The sequence below is a fragment of the Lynx canadensis genome, chromosome A2 (assembly GCF_007474595.2).
Source record: "Lynx canadensis isolate LIC74 chromosome A2, mLynCan4.pri.v2, whole genome shotgun sequence".
In the NCBI taxonomy this organism is placed as follows: domain Eukaryota; kingdom Metazoa; phylum Chordata; class Mammalia; order Carnivora; family Felidae; genus Lynx; species Lynx canadensis.
The window spans coordinates 20,792,409-20,810,329 of NC_044304.2; the positions used below are offsets into that span (position 1 = coordinate 20,792,409).

Sequence of the window (17,921 nt, forward strand, 5' to 3'; positions counted from 1 at the left end):
AGGCCATTTCTCAAACTGCTCCAGCTTAAAACATTCAAGATGCCAAGGTACCATATTTTGGTACCATATTTTGGGGTAGTATGTCTTGAACCTCACCAGTCTCTTGGTTGGATGAAGCTACTTTTCTAGTAGATTCCTCATAAAGGGTTCAAGGGTATAGTGTTCCTAGAGTTCTTGCATGTTTAAAACTTGACAAACAACTTGATTGGAATAAAGTTCTTGGTTCACACTTTTATTGCTTCAGTTTTTGGGTTTTGTTTTTAAATACTGCTCTTTTGTTGCCTTGCTTTGAATGTTGATTTTGAGAGACCCAGTGCCAGTCCCGCTCCCTTTCCCTTGAAAGTTGTTTGATTTTTTGGCTTGGAGGCCTTGGTGTTTTTTGTTTGTTTGTTTGTTTGTTTTTGTTTTTTGTTTGTTTTTTCAACAATCTTTAAAGTCTAAGCATTTTACTAGTTTACATCTCAGAGTTGATCATTCTGGGTCAATTTTCCTTAGTACAAAATGGGCCTTTTAAATACATAGATTGAGATATTCTTTATTTCTGGAAATTTCTCTTGGATTATAGTTTTAAATATTAGTTGTGTTCCTTTATCCAGTTTTTCTTTATCAGATTCCATTATATATCTCTATCTATCTATCTTGCTTTGCTTTTTTACCTATTTCTAATTTAACCACTTTCTGTCCCTTCTAGTTCTTTTTTTTTTTTGCCTTATTTTAATTTTCTTGGTTATATTCCTTTCTTCAATGTATTTTATTATTTTTTTTTTACTTTATTAAATTTTTTGACTTTATTCTTCCATAGGCACCTCATAATTTTGCCTTCCTTCCAGAGATAATTTTGTTTCCTCCATCTTCTTGCTGTTTGCCCATTTCTGTGTTTTAGTTGTGAGTTTCAGATTCAAGGTATTTTTCATATGCCCACATACTTGTGTGAAGATATTTGGTTCAGTGTGAAGTGTTATGTTAGTTTTCCTTTGCTTTGTCTTTGTTTTTTCTTTGAGGGATAGGTGAGAATTTTCATCAGGTAAGGTGCTCTCTCTTTCAGTAGCTTTATGTAAATGTGGTTACTTTCACCTATTCAGTTCAGGGATTTGGGGTGATTTACAAGATTCCTAGTTCCAGGGCGCCCTCTTCTGTTAGGATAGCAAACTATTAAAATTTTTTTTTAAGTTTATTTTATTTTGAGAGAGAGAGAGAGAGAGAGAGAGAGAGAGAGAACAAGTGGGGGAGGGGCAGAGAGAGAGGGAGAGAGAGAGAGAGAGAGAGAGAGAGAAAGAGAGAATCCCAAGCAGGCTCTGCACAGTGCAGAGCCTGATGTGGGGCTGGAACCCACGAACTGTGAGATGGTGACCTGAGCCGAAGTTAAAACGCTTAACCGACTGAGTCACCCAGATGCCCCAGTTTGTTTGTTTTTTTAAGTCGATGTGTGTGTGTGTGTGTGTGTGTGTGTGTTGGAGAGAGGGCTTCTCCTCCAAGTTGTTTGTTCTCTCTTATCTTGCAAGACTCTAATTTTTTACTTTTGCTTCCTTTTCTATCACCCTTCAATCTCCAAAGTACTCCTCTTCTTGTCTTTTACCTTCCCCTTTATGTCATGATGCCTTTCAAAGAATGTTATCTTGGGGGCACCTGGGTGGTTTAGTTGGTTAAGCGTCTGACTCTCGATTTTGGCTCAGGTCACAACCTCAGGATTCGTGGGACCGAGCCTCATGTCAGGTTGTGCGCTGTCATTCAGGTTGTGCACTGACAGCGCAGAGACTGCTTGTCTCTGCCCCTCTCCCCGCCTCAAAATAAATAAAGAAACTTTAGAAGAAAAATGTTACCTTGAATGCAAGCACAGAGGCCCCTTCCTTGTCCTAAGCGCTCTGATTCTCCAGAACTCGGTCAGTGTTCTTGCAGTTGGGGTGGACTTTCTGTCTTGCTGGTAGGATCTGAGACCAAGCTTAGGGCTCCCACTGCTCCCCTCTTCTGCCCAGTTTTTTTCAGATAGCCTTCGTTTTCCAGGCAGGCTGGCAGTGGGAGGGTGAGTAGTAGCTCACTGGGAACAGATGATTATTCTTCTAAAGATAATGTGAAGTTTGGGCATTTTCTTTATTCTGCTTATGCTAAAGGTGAGGGTTTAGGGAGCGTTATTTGTCCTTTTCTTTTTTTCCCCCTTCTTTCCTTTTTTTTTTTTTTTTAGAGCATGATGGGAAATTGGAATTGACGTAGCCACCATTACCTTGGTGGTCCAGAATTCCATTTCTTGAGTTTGTATCATTGGCAGTGTGTTTGGCTTTCATAACAAATATGCTGGGCTCAGATTGGCCTAGACAGTAGGAGAATCCACTGTTTTGCCTGTAACTAGGAACTGGGTGCAGGATGTGCCAGCTTAGTGTGCTGGGGCTGTCTCCAGGGTGGGCTGGCTTCATCCCCGGGCGGGATGGCAGCAGCAGTTTCAGAAGCACAAAGTCCAGAGTCCACTGAGTCCTGCCGTAGATTGGATTCCCTTGAAGCAGAGCCGGTTTGAGGGATTCTTATACAATTGATTTCTTGATGAAGTCCTCTCAGGAGACATCTCTAAGGGAGTGAAGGCCACAGGATGTAATGGAGGAAGCAGCTGGGCAGAGATGTGATTTTAGGAGAAGTACTGCCTCTGATCTCACAGGGAACTCTGGAGCATGAACAATACCCCAGAATTTGTCTTGAGGAAGATGGGACAAGGGGGCTTGATTTTACAGCTCGGCGTCAGTTGTTGATTATAACTGAGTCACATTCCCACTCCTAAGCCAATTAGCAGGTTGAGCTCCACCATGACCGGCTTAGACAGGTGAGATAACCCAGAGCTAACCCAGACTTGTCATCTTCCTCGAAGTCAAGTGAGAGAGGAGAGAGTTCTAGAGCAGCAGTCAGGTCCAGGAGGAAGTGGATGTCAGGCAGACAGCCATGTGTGTGGCAAGTGTCTCTCTTGTGCCAGGCACAGGGGCGCAGCAGTGAACGCACCCCATGAAGGGCCTGCCCTCCTGGGCTCTCAGTCTGGCCAGGAAGACACACAATAAGAAAATCAGGTGATTCAGGGTTTTGATAGGTACTGTGGAGACCAGGAAAGACAAGGGAACAGAGATATCATGGAGGGGCTCCTTTACATTAGATGGTCAGAGTAGGCCTCACTGGGGTGGTAACATTTGAGTTGAGTCCTGGAAAAAGTAAGGGGAGAACAGGATGCTGACTGAGGGAACAACAGTGAATGAATGAAAGAAATGCCCTTAGGGGGTCAGGAGCATTAGGACTGGGGAGGCACGTTGGGGGCACAAATGAGGCTGCCCTCATCCAGAGGGGGCAAGGCTTGTCTTAGATAGAAACCCTAAGGGGGGAGCCTGGGCTGGTCAGGCAGAAGTAGGAGTGGGTCAACCAGGGTGTAGCCACCAGAGGAAACAGTGTATGCAAAGGCTATGAGGTGAGAGCTCAGCGCTGCCTGTGGCTGGGGTGGGGTGACCAGAGAGGAGAACAAGGAGGGGCTGGAGCGCCTCTTGGAGCTCAGGAAGAGGTTTGGCTTTATCCTAGGATGTAGGGACCCAGGGACCCAGGGACCCAGGATGGATTTTTAGCAAGAGAAGGAGGTGCTTATACTTGAGTTATGTGGGGAGTGGATTGGAATGGGCAGGGGTGAAAGTGAGGGGACCAGGCAGGGAGGGTGCCTTGTCGGGATGACATTGAGAAGTGAGAAGCAAAACAGGCAGACTTGAACTGATGTGATGGGGAAGAGGGGGTGGCATGAAAGAGGGAGGGGACAAGGGTGATGGAGGTTAGTGGCCGGGGGCCAGGTGGGAGGTGTGCTCATGAATCCAGAAGGGAAACCCCAAACTCATGCTCACAGGTTAACGCTAGAGGAGAGTGGGCCCCAGCCAGTCCACAGCGTGGGGGTGACAGGGTATATGGAGCCCCCTGACGTCCCTGTCCCCCCTCTCCATTGGCAGCGTTCTGGAGCACCTCAGCAATCTCTCCAGAGAAGTGAACCTGGACTATGAGCGCAGCATGAACAAAATCAACTTTGACCAGATTGTCTCCTCCAAGCCTGACATGTTCTCCTACGTGACCCTGCCTAAGAAGGAGGAGGAGAAGGTGCCCAGGCAAGGTGAGGGGCGTTGGACAAAGACCCCACGGCCACCCCGCTGGCCACAGCCCTCCTGCCCTCCCTTCACAGCACCCACTGTGTTTCTTCTCCAGCTGCCTGGAGGGCTAGGGTCGGGGTGGGGGTCAGTGAAGACTCCTTTAAAAACCAGTAGTGTGAGCAGGGCTGAAGGAGCCAGGTAAATGTGTACTAGGACAGCAACTGTTGAGAAATGGATGAAAGGGCTCTGATGGTCTGACTGAGGAACATATTGCCCGCCCTTCCTCCAGTAGCAGGAGCAGATGGCATTGCTACAGCCCCATTTGACTTGTGGCAGACTGAGTCTCAGAGTAGGACACTAGTTCCCCCAAGTCTTCCTTTCTTTGAGTTCCCTGATGCCCGTGAATTTCATTCCTGTGAAATGCCCAGGAAGCTGGGGCAGTGCATGGGCGGTGGGCACTTCAAGGGTCCTGGTGCCCACATCTCCTTCGCTTGGTGCTGGGTTATGTTGCAGCGTGGGTGGGAGTGAAGGGGGAGATGGTCTGTGACTCTCCTGCACTTCAAAGGGGTCAGTGACCCAGAGGGGCCTGGAGAGGATTCATTTACTCGCCCAGAGTGGGCAGCTCACTGCGAAGCTGTAGGGCCACTCTGGAAGGTCTTGGGAAAAGAGGGGTTCTGGGCTCGTGGGTGTCTCTTTGGGAGGAGACGGGAGTTGCATCTCTCCATCAACACCCCTGATGTTGTCCCAGGCCAATCTGACACTGGCCCTCTACCGCCATCCCTGCAGGGCTGGTGAGTGTTCCCAAGTACCCCTTCCGGGAGCAGAAAGAGGATTTTACCTTTGTGTCCCTGCTTACACGGCCGGAGGTTATCACGGCCCTCAGCAAGGTGCGGGCTGAGTGCAACAAGGTGACTGCCATGTCCCTGTTCCACTCAAACCTCTCCAAGTACAGCCGCCTGGAAGAGTTTGAGCAGATTCAGTCACAGACCTTCTCTCAGGTGCGTGGTCATCAAGGGCGTAGAGGGCTGCACACAGGCCAGAGCCTTGGAGCTGACTGGCTAGTGGTGAGGCTGTGGGCTCTTGATCTCTTTAAAACCTAGACCTTGTGGGAGGATGGGGGGTGGTGCTCCCAGGAAGATGGCTCATCCCAGAGAAGAAAGGAAGCCCAAGGTAGTCACTTTCCAGCCAACCCTGGTGGCCTCTGAAGCGGACCCCTTGTGTTGGAAAGGAGAGCAGGAACCCCACATACCCCCTAAGAATTGGGGTGTGAGGGAAGAAGGGTACAGGCTTGTGGGGGATCATCACCAGATGGTCCAGAGAAAAGCTCCCCTTCTCTGTTTCATTCTGTGTCTCTCTTTCTCTGCTCGTTTCCTGTGTCTCAGTCTCTGTCTCTTTCTTAGCTGGAGGAAAAGTCCTGTTTCTGCTGTCCCCTTTCCCCTTCCCCCAGAGCATCCCTGGTCCCCAGGGTCACAGGAGGGTGCTGGTTGGTAGGGGTGGGGGGAAATCCTTCTGTGGTCATCTGGGTCCTGGTACCGCCCCAGCACAGTGGTGCACGTAGCTGTGGGCAGCACGTTCCTGGGGCGGCCGCCTGATGCCACCCATGGCCACTCCAGGTGCAGATGTTCCTAAAGGACAGCTGGATCAGCACGCTCAAGGTGGCCATGCGTAGCAGCTTGCGTGACATGAGCAAGGGCTGGTATAACCTCTACGAAACCAACTGGGAGGTGTACCTCATGTCGAAGTTGCGCAAGCTGATGGAGCTGATCAAGTACATGCTGCAGGACACGCTGCGTTTCCTGGTGCAGGACTCACTGGCCAGCTTCTCGCAGTTCATCAGCGATGCTTGCTGCAGCGTGCTCGACTGCGCTGACGACATGGTCTGGGGCGAGGACTTCATCAACAGCCCCTACAGGTTGGGGGAGGTGCCTGGTGACCCCACTGCCACTCCTTGCTAGGCCCCAGGGGCCAGGCTGGTGCAGGGTGGGGGGAGGAGGGCAGCCAAGATGAGGGTGCCCAGCACTGCCAGGTCTCAGATGGCAAGGAGAGCCTGGCCCCTGCCCTGGTGGCCAGGGAATGTCCCACCAGCTCCAGCTTGCATGTCTCTGGTGACCTTCATTTTCTCAGTCGGCAGTTACTCTTTGAGTACTTGCCATGAACCAGGTGGGGTTCTAGGGGAATAAGAGACGTATGACTCCTACTCTCACGGGGGGCAGACTGCAAACAAATGAATCAGTAGCTGGTCATGGCCGATCTTGGCAGGGGGTGTGACAGACCCTGGGTGGGGCAGGGGAATTTGCCAGGGGTTCAGGGTCATCTGAATGAAGACCTGAGACTGTGAGGAAACTGGCTGCAGAGATGCTAAGGAGGGGCGCCGGTAGAGGGACCAGAGGCTCGGAGGGGGAGGAAGAACTCGGGGCGGTCGAGGAAGGAAAGGCTAGAGCTATAGCTGGAGCAGGGAGGGCCGGTCAGGATGGCGTGGGAGAAGTTGCAGTGGCAGGCCAGATCACAGAGCCTCCTTGGGTCATGGTCCGGGGCTAGATTTATTCTAAGTGTGGTTAGCGGCCACCAGAGGGGAGTTATAATCTGATTAAATGATGCTCTGGATTTGTGGGGACAAGTGAGGCAGAAGACAAATGAGACCAAGTCTCCTACCATTGTCTAGACGAGGGAGATGACAGAGGGGGCTGGGATCTGAGGGCAGCAGATTTGGGGCCATGCATGGGTGGCAGTGCTACAGGCCGGGCTGCAGGAGGATGTGCAGTGGGAGGAGGGGAGGGGAGGAGATGAGCTGACTCCTGGGGTCCGCAGCTAGCACTGAGCCCTGAGCGGAGCTGGCAGGAGTCAGGGGACACAGAATGTTTGAGATGCCCATTAAAGGTCCAGGAGGGTGGTCTAGAGTGCAGCAGGGAAGCCTGGCTGGGATCTAGGCTTGAGGGTTGCTGGTGTGTGGTGGGCATCTGAAGTTAAAGATGGTGGCCTCCCAGGGAGAGCACAGGGGCCACAAGGGCCCATAGTCTGGCCGACCTGCCCTGATGACCTCAGGACCGCATGGGGGGCCCTCCATCTCCCTGGTGCCAGCGGACCTCTGGGCAAGTGGCAGAAATGGAATAGGCTTTGGTAACTAAGTTACCAGTGTTTTTCTGGTAACAGGTTTCTGGGAGGAGGGAGGAGGCACTTCTCATGCATGGAGAAGCTTGAGAGCCATCATGCTGGCAGGAAGGGCAGAGGGCTGGGTCTGCTGCTTGCAGACCTCCTCAGGCCCCTGCCCACCGTCAGCCCAATCATTGTCCCACAGGCCCCGGAAGAATCCCCTATTCATTGTGGACCTGGTGCTGGATAGCTCAGGGGTGCACTATAGCACGTCACTGGAGCAGTTCGAGACATCTCTGCTCAACCTCTTCGACAAGGGCATCCTGGCCACGCACACGGTGCCCCAGCTGGAGAAGGTACAGCTGTAGCTCGAGGCCAGGGCCCCTGCTGCCCTAGCTGCTAGCGGCTACTGAGCTGCAGGCTAACCGTATTACAGTGGTTCAGCTTTCGTACGGGCCTCCCACCTGGCCGGCAGTGTTCTCAGCCCTTTAATTCTTGAATGGCTCACTTACTCCTCACTACAAGCTGCCCTGAGAACCATTAGCATCTCCATTTTGTTGTGAGACTTGGAGAGGTCTAGCATAAGGGCGCAAAGCGCCTAAGTGTCAAACCTACTGTTCAAACCGGGCTCACTCACCCACCCCTGTCACAGCCGTTCTCACCCAGATTCCACCCTCTTTATCCCACCCAGCTCCTGGTCTCTCTCTTCAGCTAAGATATGTGTGCAGACTGACCTCCACAGGCAGGACCCCTTGTCAGAAGTCCCTACTCATCACCACACCTATGTACATCCCACTGCTCCGGGCCCAAGAGCTTCTGGAACTTCAGGCCCCTCTTGTCTCCCCTGCGGGTTAGCCAAAGCCATTGGTGATCTGGTGGCCCTCTCTGCTCCTTTCCTGGGCACTGGACCGAGTCAGGCCCAGGTAGAGGAAGACGCTACCCTTTGGTCGGGCTCATGAGGCTTCCAGCCCTATATTAGTCCACAGCCCGCTCTCAGAGACACCACAGCAAACCCTCTCCCTGACCCCCACCACGCTGTCTGTGATTGGCTGTACTGCTGCCCATTCTGGCTTCGGGTCTCATCTCCAATCCCTCTGCCCACCTGCCTGCCCCATGGCTCACCCCCTGCCTTTGGCTCCACAGCTGGTGATGGAGGACATCTTTATCAGCGGCGACCCCCTGCTGGAGTCTGTGGGGCTCCATGAGCCACTGGTGGAGGAGCTGCGGGCCGTCATCGCCAATGCTGTGCGCAAGGCCATGATCCCACTGCAGGCCTATGCCAGGGAATACCAAAAATATCTGGAGCTGAATAACAATGACATTACCACCTTCCTCAAGTACGTGCATGCATCTGAGGGTGTCTGTGTGTGTCGGTGTGACACCGGGCCACCCACTTACCACCCTCTGCCCCTCGTGTGTGCCCACTGTCCACAGGGCCTACCAGACACAGTGCCCATCAGCCGAGGAGGTACGGGAAGTGGTGCTTACCCACCTGCGGGAGAAAGAGATCCTGGACAGCTCGCTGCCCAGCAGTATCGTCATTGGGCCCTTCTACGTCAACGTTGACAATGTCAAGCAGAGCCTGTCCAAGAAGCGCAAGGCCTTGGCCACTTCCATGTTGGACATCCTGGCCAAGAACCTGCACAAGGAGGTGGACAATGTAAGTGCCCAGCCACCTGGCCCTGGTGACTGCAACAGCACATGCACTCTTGCATACAGGGTGAGCTCCCAGGAACAAGGTGTCCCTAGGCAGGGCCAGGGTGTCTGCAGATGCCCAGGCTGATGGGAGGATCTGGAAGTCACCCTGCCTTGACCCTGTCTGTGGGGAGGCATCCCATATGGAAGGTCTCAGGGAATGGGTACTGTTAGCTCTCTCCATAGACCTGGAAAGACCTGGGAACCCCTCCCAAAGATGGGCCGTTTCAGGGAACTGAGGGCATGCAAGTGCAGGCCTCAGGAGTCCCATGCATGTGTTCACTGGACACAGGAGGCTGGGGGGGGAGAACCTTGGCTCCCCAGCGAGTCAGCTGCAGGGTATGGCGGGGTGGCGGCAGTTACCTGTTGGGAGACACGGGGGTCCAGGAAGGAGGAGCAGGCCCCAGGAATGGCCAGGGAGGGTGCATGGCCTCCCTAGCCACTCCTCTCACCGCCAGGTCTGTGAGGAGTTTCGCAGCATCAGCCGCAAGATCTATGAGAAGCCCAACAGCATCGAGGAGCTAGCTGAGCTTCGCGAGTGGATGAAGGGCATCCCTGAGAAGCTGGTGGGGCTAGAGGTGAGGCGGGTGTAGGAGGGACCAGAGGCTGGTGTCTGGGGGCTCGGAGATCAGGAGCTGGGAGGCCGGAGGTGAGGTAGACCCAGAAGATGGAGGTTTGGAGGGTTATGAGGCTGGATGCATGGTGGACATTCAGAGCCATGCTGTCTGGGAGGCCAGACAGAAGGTATGGGTTGGGGGCTGGGTTGGGGCTCCCCAGCTCCAGGCCTCGCCTCTCTGGAAGAGAGCAGCCTTTCTTTTTTTTTTTTTTTTTTTTTTAATTTTTTTTTTCAACGTTTATTTATTTTTGGGACAGAGAGAGACAGAGCATGAACGGGGGAGGGGCAGAGAGAGAAGGAGACACAGAATCAGAAACAGGCTCCAGGCTCTGAGCCATCAGCCCAGAGCCTGACGCGGGGCTCGAACTCACAGACCGCGAGATCATGACCTGGCTGAAGTCGGACGCTTAACCAACTGCGCCACCCAGGCGCCCCGAGAGCAGCCTTTCTTTAGCACTTGACCACTTTGGGGTCCCACACACGCAGTTCTCATTACCACCTGTCCATGCAGGAGCGGATTGTGAAGGTCATGGACGACTACCAGGTCATGGATGAATTCCTTTACAACCTCAGCACAGAAGACTTCAATGACAAGTGAGTGGGAGCTTGGCTCCCATCCCAGAGGGTAGGGAAAGAGGTGTGGAGACGCATGGCTCTCAAATATCCCTGAGGCCACAGGCTGTGTGGTTATACCAGAAATGCCTGCCAAGTTGTCAGAGACCATGGCTCCACATGGGCCAGGGCCAGGGCCAGGGCCAGGTGGCCAATGGGGCAGAAGGAAATCATTTGAGCCTCTTGGCCTAGGGACCCTGCTGCCCCCTCACCCTGTCTCCATTCTCTATACCATTGTCAGCCTGACACACACATGTTCACATGGGCCTAGGATCCCCTTGTTTGTGGTAGGGACCCTTTGGGATCCTTGGGAACACTGAGTGAAGGCAAAGTCAGACCGGTGGTCAGTCCCTGGGGAGGAGTGCTTGTCTCCCCCCAACTCAAGAGCCTTGTGGGAGATGGCTTTAGGTTGGAGTTTTGCTCCCAGAAACCCCTTGTCTGCCCTGCCTCACAGACTGGGGGTGCCTTCAGAATGTCAGGGCCTGGGAAAGGTTGGCACTATCTCCTGGGAACCCTGCCAAGAGCCCCAAGCATCAACCCTCCAGGGCATCCTGGTGCCCAGGGTGGGCTTCCCGCAAGGTCAGCATTGCTAGGCCAGATTTAGGCAGAATCCTCGAATCCTACAGGGCCCCCACATCAGCCAGGCAAAGGGAATTGGTCTAATATGAAGGAAGTTAGCCTGGTGGCCCTGGTTGGTCACCAAGGAAATAGAGACTAAAGGCTGTTGCTTTGTCTCATGGGAGGTAAGGCCCCTCCAGACCCTAGAATGTAAGAGGGAAACTCAGCATCGCCTTTCTCATTTCCAGCCCCATTCTCCCTCTTGCCCCATCACTGCACTGGGCACCTTGGACCTGCATCTCCCTGGATGCTGAGCATAGCTCCCAGACCACAGTCACAGGGCAGGGACTGCCTCCCCTGCCAGTCAGGCCTGCCCCCAACCCTGATAGTGGCAATGGCTGCCTCCAGCTCACTTCTACTTCCTGGCTGCCTGGCCCTGGCTGGCTCCAGCGGCCGCCTGGATTCCTCCATTCTCCCCTTAACCCTGGGTGTCCCTGTCTGGCCTGGTCACCCTATGATTTCAGCTGTGACCTTCCCCCCATCTCCATCCCTGCACCATCCAGATGGGCTGCCAGCAACTGGCCTTCTAAGATCCTTGGGCAGATAGAGGTGGTGCAGCAGCAGCATATAGAAGATGAGGAGAAGTTCCGCAAAATCCAGATCATGGATCAGAACAACTTCCAGGAGAAGCTGGAAGGGCTGCAGGTGGGGCCAGTTGAGGGGTCTTCTAGGACTCGCTCCCCACCGCACATGTGCTCCGGGCCCAGGCCTGGCTTTATGTATGCAGGAGGGGCTATGGCAATGTTTGGTGGATGAACTGGTGGGTGGATGAAAGAACGGCTGAAAGAATGAACTGAAAGGCTGGATGGGTGCTTAGGCAGCAAGGTCCAGAAAATTCAAGGTTGCAAAGAGCCCCAGCTCTTCTGTTGTGTCCTCTGAGCCCCGGGCGGCAATGGGCACAGTGTTCAGGGTTCTGGGTCTCCCTCTGACCTTGCTGTGTTACCCTGGGGCGGTTAGCCTGCCTGTGATGGGCCAGGAAGCTGTTCACTCCAGGAGAAGAAAGTGCCCCCAGAACTGGGAAGTGTTGACGCCTAGGAACTTCGGACCTCTGTGTGTGTGTGTTGGGGGGGATGCATGCACATGGTTGGGGCCCCGGAGGCCTCTGACCCCAGCTCCTCGGCCCACAGCTGGTGGTAGCTGGCTTCACCACACATGTGGAGATTGCACGAGCACACGAGATTGCCAACGAGGTGCGGCGGGTCAAAAAGCAGCTGAAGGATTGCCAGCAGCTAGCGATGCTGTACAACAACCGCGAGCGCATCTTTGGCTTGCCCATCACCAATGTAGGACTCCTGTGGCACTCCAGCCAGCAGCCCCCAGGGCTCAAGGAAGAGCCCACAGCGTCTGTGGCCGTATCTGAACCCAGCTGGGCCCTGGGTGGCAGGGCCCTGACATTTGGGGGGTGGGGCTGAGCAGGTTGCAGAGAGGGAATAGCTCAGCCCTGGCCCTCAGGGCAAGGGGACAGTTGGAACCAGGCAGGAGGTTTTGCTGAGCCACTCAGAGCCCAGAACCTGTGCGCATCAGGAAGAGGGGAGGCCAGGCCAGGGCTCATGGGGACAGGATCAGGGACAGCAGCTAGGAGTAAGGAGGGGGAGGGGACCTGGCCCAAGTTTGGACAGAGACCGGGAAGCACCCCAAGACAGCCTTGGTTCGTCTGCCCCTGTAGTACGACAAGCTCTCCAGGATGGTGAAGGAGTTCCAGCCCTTCCTGGATCTCTGGACCACAGCCTCTGACTGGCTGCGCTGGTCTGAGAGCTGGATGAATGACCCCCTGTCAGCCATCGACTCTGAGCAGCTGGAGAAGAATGTCATCGAGTCCTTTAAGACCATGCACAAGTGCGTGAAGCAGTTCAAGGACATCCCAGGTAGGCAGCCAAGCCGGCCTGTCCCCTCTTTCCCTGCCTGTGCTGGCTGTTTGTCACACCTGCCTGTTCTGCCTGGAAGCCTGCCAGGAAGTGGCCTTAGACATCAGGGCCCGCATCGAGGAGTTCAAGCCATACATCCCACTGATCCAGGGGCTACGCAACCCTGGCATGCGAAACCGGCACTGGGAGGTGCTGTCCAATGAGATCAACATTAATGTCAGGCCCAAGGCCAACCTGACCTTCGCCCGCTGCCTCGAGATGAACCTGCAGGACCACATCGAGAGCATCAGCAAGGTGGCAGAGGTGGCTGGCAAGGAATACGCCATTGAGCAGGTGGGTGGCCACCAGCAGGCCCTGTCTGAAGGCACAGGAGTTTGACAGTCCTGGGCCCCATCCCTGGGGTCATTCACTAGGCTCAGGGGTTGAGGTGCATTCTATTTGGTGAGCAATCATGTACATAAAGTGCTTGGTGCGTTGTTATTACTCATTTACTCCTCTCGAATACTTCTTGGCCCAGGAAAGAGCTGATAACAGATGGGTAAATTAAGGCTCAGAAAGGTTCAGCACCTGTCCAGGGTGACATAGCCAGTAAGGGCTAGAACTGGGACCAGAACTTCTTAGTTTCCTCCCAATACATGCAGCACGTGTGTGCATACCAGCTGGCCTTAAATTCGGACTAGGGCCCACGGGGGATTTGTTAACCAGACAAGCAGAGAATATTTACCAGAGGGCCACGATCAAGGCTGGACAGAGCCTGCTCTTCCCTGCCCAGTGCTGGTCATGCAGCATGTGGGCCAGCTCCTTCCTGGGACCCAGCTTCCACTCGCCCCCCACCCCAGGCACTGGACAAGATGGAGAAGGAGTGGTCGACCATCCTGTTCAATGTGCTGCCCTACAAGGAGACAGAGACTTACATCCTCAAGAGCCCAGACGAGGCCTCACAGCTGCTTGATGACCACATTGTCATGACCCAGAGCATGTCCTTCTCACCCTACAAGAAGCCCTTCGAGCAGCGCATCAACTCCTGGGAGAACAAGTTGAAGCTGACCCAGGTGGGCTCTCCCTGTCCTCACTCACCCCTCCCAGCCCTCACAGAGGCAGCCCTTTATGGTGTCTGGGTGGGACTCGAAGCGGCAGAGTGCCTTGCCCAGGTTTGCCCTGCTCCTAGAGCTCTGACAGGCTTCTCTCATTCAGAGAAGAACAGCTAGTTTGAGGCTGTCCATCTCTGAGGTTCGGCTGCCAGAGAAGGCAATTCAGGATGTGAGGGTAGGGCTAGTGTTTGGTCTGCTACTATGGCTGGGGAGAGGCTCGGGAGGCATCTGGTCTTGGGGCTAGCACCTTTAGTCTCAAAACTTTCTGGGCTGGATGCCACAAGGCCCTGAGGCTCCTCAGTGCCCTGTCTTCTCTGCCCTGAGCCTCCCATTTCCATTTCATTTGGAGCTGGCTCAGAGGGAGGGGGCACTGGGGACTGCCCCTCTCCGGGGCTCTCAAGGCCAAGGCAAGAGCTGTCTGCAGAGCCTTGGAGGACCGTCCTGGGGCTAGGCCTACTGGTATGATTCTTACAGTCCCTTCCCTGGGACCTTCCTGGGAGCTGTTCAGAAACCTCCAGTGAAGGCCAGGAGCCAAGTGAGGAGGTCTTATCCGTGTGCTCCTTGGATCACTCAGAGATGCCCAAGTTCGTCGGCATTGTCCCTGGGTCTCCCTGGGTCACACTGTCCCCTCCACCTGAAGTTTCATCCCTTCCTGCCGTCCCCTCCAAGGCTCAGCATCCGGCAGCCCTCACTGACTCCCCCACAACCACCTGTTATATGGCCCTTGGTAGCTCTTACAGAGCCCATCACACTTGCTGGGCCCTTGGTGATTCAGAGGCAGAACTAGCTGTTTCATGGACCGTGGACACCTCTAGTGCAGGGACCATATCCTGTCTCCCTCTGTTTCTCACATGGGTGTGGCACAGGCCCAGCACAGAATGGCTGAAACACACACATCTCTTGAGGAAAGGAATGAATGAATGAATGAATGAATGAATGGAGGAATTTGCACTGATAGGAAAAGAGATAAATCCTTAAAGAAGGATTCGGAGGTAGAAGTAGAAAGTGGCTTGTTTTGAAGGTGTCTTACTCTTGGACTCATGTTTCAGAGAGTATTTTATGGATCTCATGCTCAGGTCTCAAGACACCTCAGAGAATCCTGGGGTCATAAATCCAAAAGTCCTTCTGGGAAAGGAGACTGGTCTGACATTCCATGTGTTGGACTCTTCCCTCTGTTACTTCAGGGTTTACTGGTGTGAGTGTGTTTCGTAGGGAAGAGAGAAAGCCCCCCTGTTGGAGGCTTGGGTGTCCTGTGGGGCACTTTGACTTTATCTGGAGGGGAGGGTCTCTGTGCAACCTTTGTTCCCTGAGGTCCCGTGACTGGCAGTGTCATCTAGAGATTCACCTGTGGATGCTGGCTCTGGTGTCCAGTGGTCTGCTGAGCACTCTGGTGGGGTGAAATCTCTAGGTCATGGAGGACAGGACCCAACTGAGACCCCAGGCCCTGACAGTCCATGCCCTGTCCAGGAGGTGCTGGAGGAGTGGCTGAACTGTCAACGGTCCTGGCTCTACTTGGAGCCCATCTTCAACTCTGAGGACATCAATCGGCAGTTGCCTGTGGAGAGCAAGCGCTACCAGACAATGGAGCGGATCTGGAGGAAGATCATGAAGAATGCCTACGAGAACCGGGAGGCGAGCTCACATGGGGATAGGAGGGGGCAGCTGGGACCACTGAGGGCCCTGGTCACATTGTTGGGAGCCTCCTGGTCTCTTCTCTCCCTGAACAAGTAAGACTGAAGGACAAGTCCTAAGTCCTGTGTCTCCCTGATTGGACTCCCCAGTCTCAAGACATACTCCTCAGAAACACAACAGTTGGTTTTCTTCTTGCAGATTTGCAGTCTACATTAGCATTTTAAAGTCTCTGACAAGTCCTGCAACAAATCAAACTCCTTGGCTTTGTTTAACCCTAATGTTTTTGACTATAGACTTTTTTTCTGTGGATTGACAGGGGTGATGAATGTGGGCCCTGGCTCAGGGCCATTTTCCTGCCCTCTTTCCTTTCCAGTTCCTATTGGTGGTCTCTGGCCAGCATGCATGCCCTCTGAGCCCACCTTGCTGTGTCCCAGTTTGACCATGCTAACTTTTTTTTTTTAATTTTTAAACATTTATTCATTTTTGAGAGATAGAGACAGAGTGTGAGCCAGGGAGGGCAGAGAGGAGACATAGAATCCAAAGCAGGCTCCAGGCTCTGAGTTGTCAGCACAGCGCCGGACATGGGGCTCTAACTCACAAACCATGAGACCATGACCTGAGCCGAAGTAGAACGCTTAACCGACTGAGCCACCCAGGTGCCCTCTGACCATGCTCGCTTCTACTTTCTCTCTGGCCCGGGCCATGCAGGTGATCAACGTGTGCTCTGACCAGAGGCTGCTGGACAGTCTGCGGGACTGCAACAAGCTGCTGGATATGGTGCAGAAGGGCCTCAGCGAGTACTTGGAGACCAAGCGGGGCACCTTCCCCAGGTGGGCACCACCTGGCCCGTGTCCACTCAGGCAGTATCTGCCCACGAGGCTGGGGCACAGAGGCTGCCTAACCCGCTCCCTCACCCTGTTCCCCTGGCAGATTCTACTTCCTGTCAGATGACGAATTACTTGAGATTTTGTCCCAGACGAAGGACCCCACAGCCGTGCAGCCCCATCTGCGCAAGTGTTTTGAGAACATTGCCCGGGTGGGTAACCGGGCCTGGGGCTCAGGCCTTGGAGTTCTGGGGCACCTTCCCAAGGAGGACAGCTCTTCTCTGGCCCCAAATCCTTTTAGCAGGAAATGAGGTGACGAGTGCGATTCCTGGCCTTTGGAGACAGCTAGGGCCTGTGGGAGGAAGGGCAGCTGTAGAACCCCCAGCTCAGGGGAGTTCTGTCCCTCTAGTACACTGAGGTGCTGGCTGGGCCAAGAGACCCAGGAAGCCGAGGCTCCTGAATCACCTCATCTCATCTGTGTCTCCAAGGGAGGTCACACAAGCCTGTGCGAAAGGGGTACACACAGCACAGGCTCCGCCTCCTTCCCCAGGTGGGCTGGGCCGCAGCTGGGGACAAGGCAGGCCCATCCCGCACACATGCAGTTGAGGGAGTGGGTGGAGGGGGCAGGGCCAGCCCACCCGGCACCCAGTGGGTAAGGCCTCTCTTGCCCCGCCCCTGCCCACAGCTGCTGTTCCAGGAGGACCTGGAGATCACACACATGTACTCAGCAGAGGGTGAAGAGGTAAAGCTGTCCTTCTCCATCTACCCATCCAGCAACGTGGAGGACTGGCTGCGGGAGGTGGAGCGCAGCATGAAGGCCAGCGTGCGGGACATCATCGAGAGGGCCATCAAGGCCTACCCCACAGTGAGCCGTGCCTCCCATGCCGACACAGCCTCTGTGCCCCCCTGCTCCGTCACGGGGCTGCCTGCCTGCCGGCCGGCCTCATCCTCAAGCTCTGCCTTGACCACTGCTGCTCGCAGGAGCAGGAGCCAGGGGCTCTCTGGGGGCAGGCAGTCCTTGAGGTTACTGGAGGAGGAGTCTGAAAACGCTCCCAAAATGAGACATGCCCCTGATAATAACCAACCACTGTGGTTGTGTTTCAGGCACTCACTGTGAGCCTGGCCTGGCTGGGGCCCTCCCCCATATTATCTCCCTCAGTCCATGGTCGGCAGCTCGCCTAGGTGTTAAGCCTTATCGTATAGAGTCAGTTCAGAGCCGTTCTCTGCCCAAAGGCATGTGATTTGAAAGTGACAGTCAGGATCTGAACCCAGGACTGTGTGTTCCCTGAACCTAGGCTCCCACCCCTCAACTGCAAGGTCTCCTCTGCTGAGGAAATGATGACTCTGCCCAAATGACTCTGCCAGGAGGCCTAGAGCTTAATGGCTTCTCTGCTTCTGAGGCGGAATTAACTACTTGGGCCTAGAAGCACAGATGAAGTTGAAGCGAACAAGAGGATGCAGGGTTGGGGCTGACAGCCGCCTGGGTCAGCCCTGCCTATGTTATCTTTCTAGATGCCCAGGACCCAATGGGTTCTAAACTGGCCTGGCCAGGTGACCATCGCTGGATGCCAGACCTACTGGACCATGGAGGTGGCAGAGGCCCTGGAGGCCGGTAATCTCAGTAACAAGCTGTTCCCCCGGCTTGCTCAGCAGGTGGGAGATCACTATCTGCTCCCCACCCCGTGCACCCCTTACCCTGGGAGAACCCAGTCCCTCGAGGACGTTTTCCTATATTGATCCTGTAAGGGGCCTGGAGTGAGATCTAAAGAGCAATAGGCCAGACACCTCCA

General features: G+C 54.4%; 1 protein-coding gene across 1 annotated transcript in view; it reads left to right on the forward strand.

Annotated features, from left to right (window-relative positions):
• The window catches only part of DNAH1 (dynein axonemal heavy chain 1), a 72,810-nt gene that overhangs the window by 18,360 nt on the left and 36,529 nt on the right, over positions 1–17,921 (forward strand). Inside the window, exons 8-25 of the mRNA XM_032592222.1 lie at positions 3,954–4,111; positions 4,875–5,086; positions 5,702–6,000; positions 7,384–7,534; positions 8,322–8,515; positions 8,613–8,838; positions 9,332–9,451; positions 10,001–10,083; positions 11,223–11,364; positions 11,847–12,002; positions 12,386–12,584; positions 12,664–12,917; positions 13,424–13,636; positions 15,143–15,307; positions 16,016–16,137; positions 16,238–16,343; positions 16,817–16,996; positions 17,644–17,784. Of these exons, the coding sequence (XP_032448113.1) occupies positions 3,954–4,111; positions 4,875–5,086; positions 5,702–6,000; positions 7,384–7,534; positions 8,322–8,515; positions 8,613–8,838; positions 9,332–9,451; positions 10,001–10,083; positions 11,223–11,364; positions 11,847–12,002; positions 12,386–12,584; positions 12,664–12,917; positions 13,424–13,636; positions 15,143–15,307; positions 16,016–16,137; positions 16,238–16,343; positions 16,817–16,996; positions 17,644–17,784 (3,121 nt within the window). The remainder of the gene's footprint in view (positions 1–3,953; positions 4,112–4,874; positions 5,087–5,701; positions 6,001–7,383; positions 7,535–8,321; positions 8,516–8,612; positions 8,839–9,331; positions 9,452–10,000; positions 10,084–11,222; positions 11,365–11,846; positions 12,003–12,385; positions 12,585–12,663; positions 12,918–13,423; positions 13,637–15,142; positions 15,308–16,015; positions 16,138–16,237; positions 16,344–16,816; positions 16,997–17,643; positions 17,785–17,921) is intronic.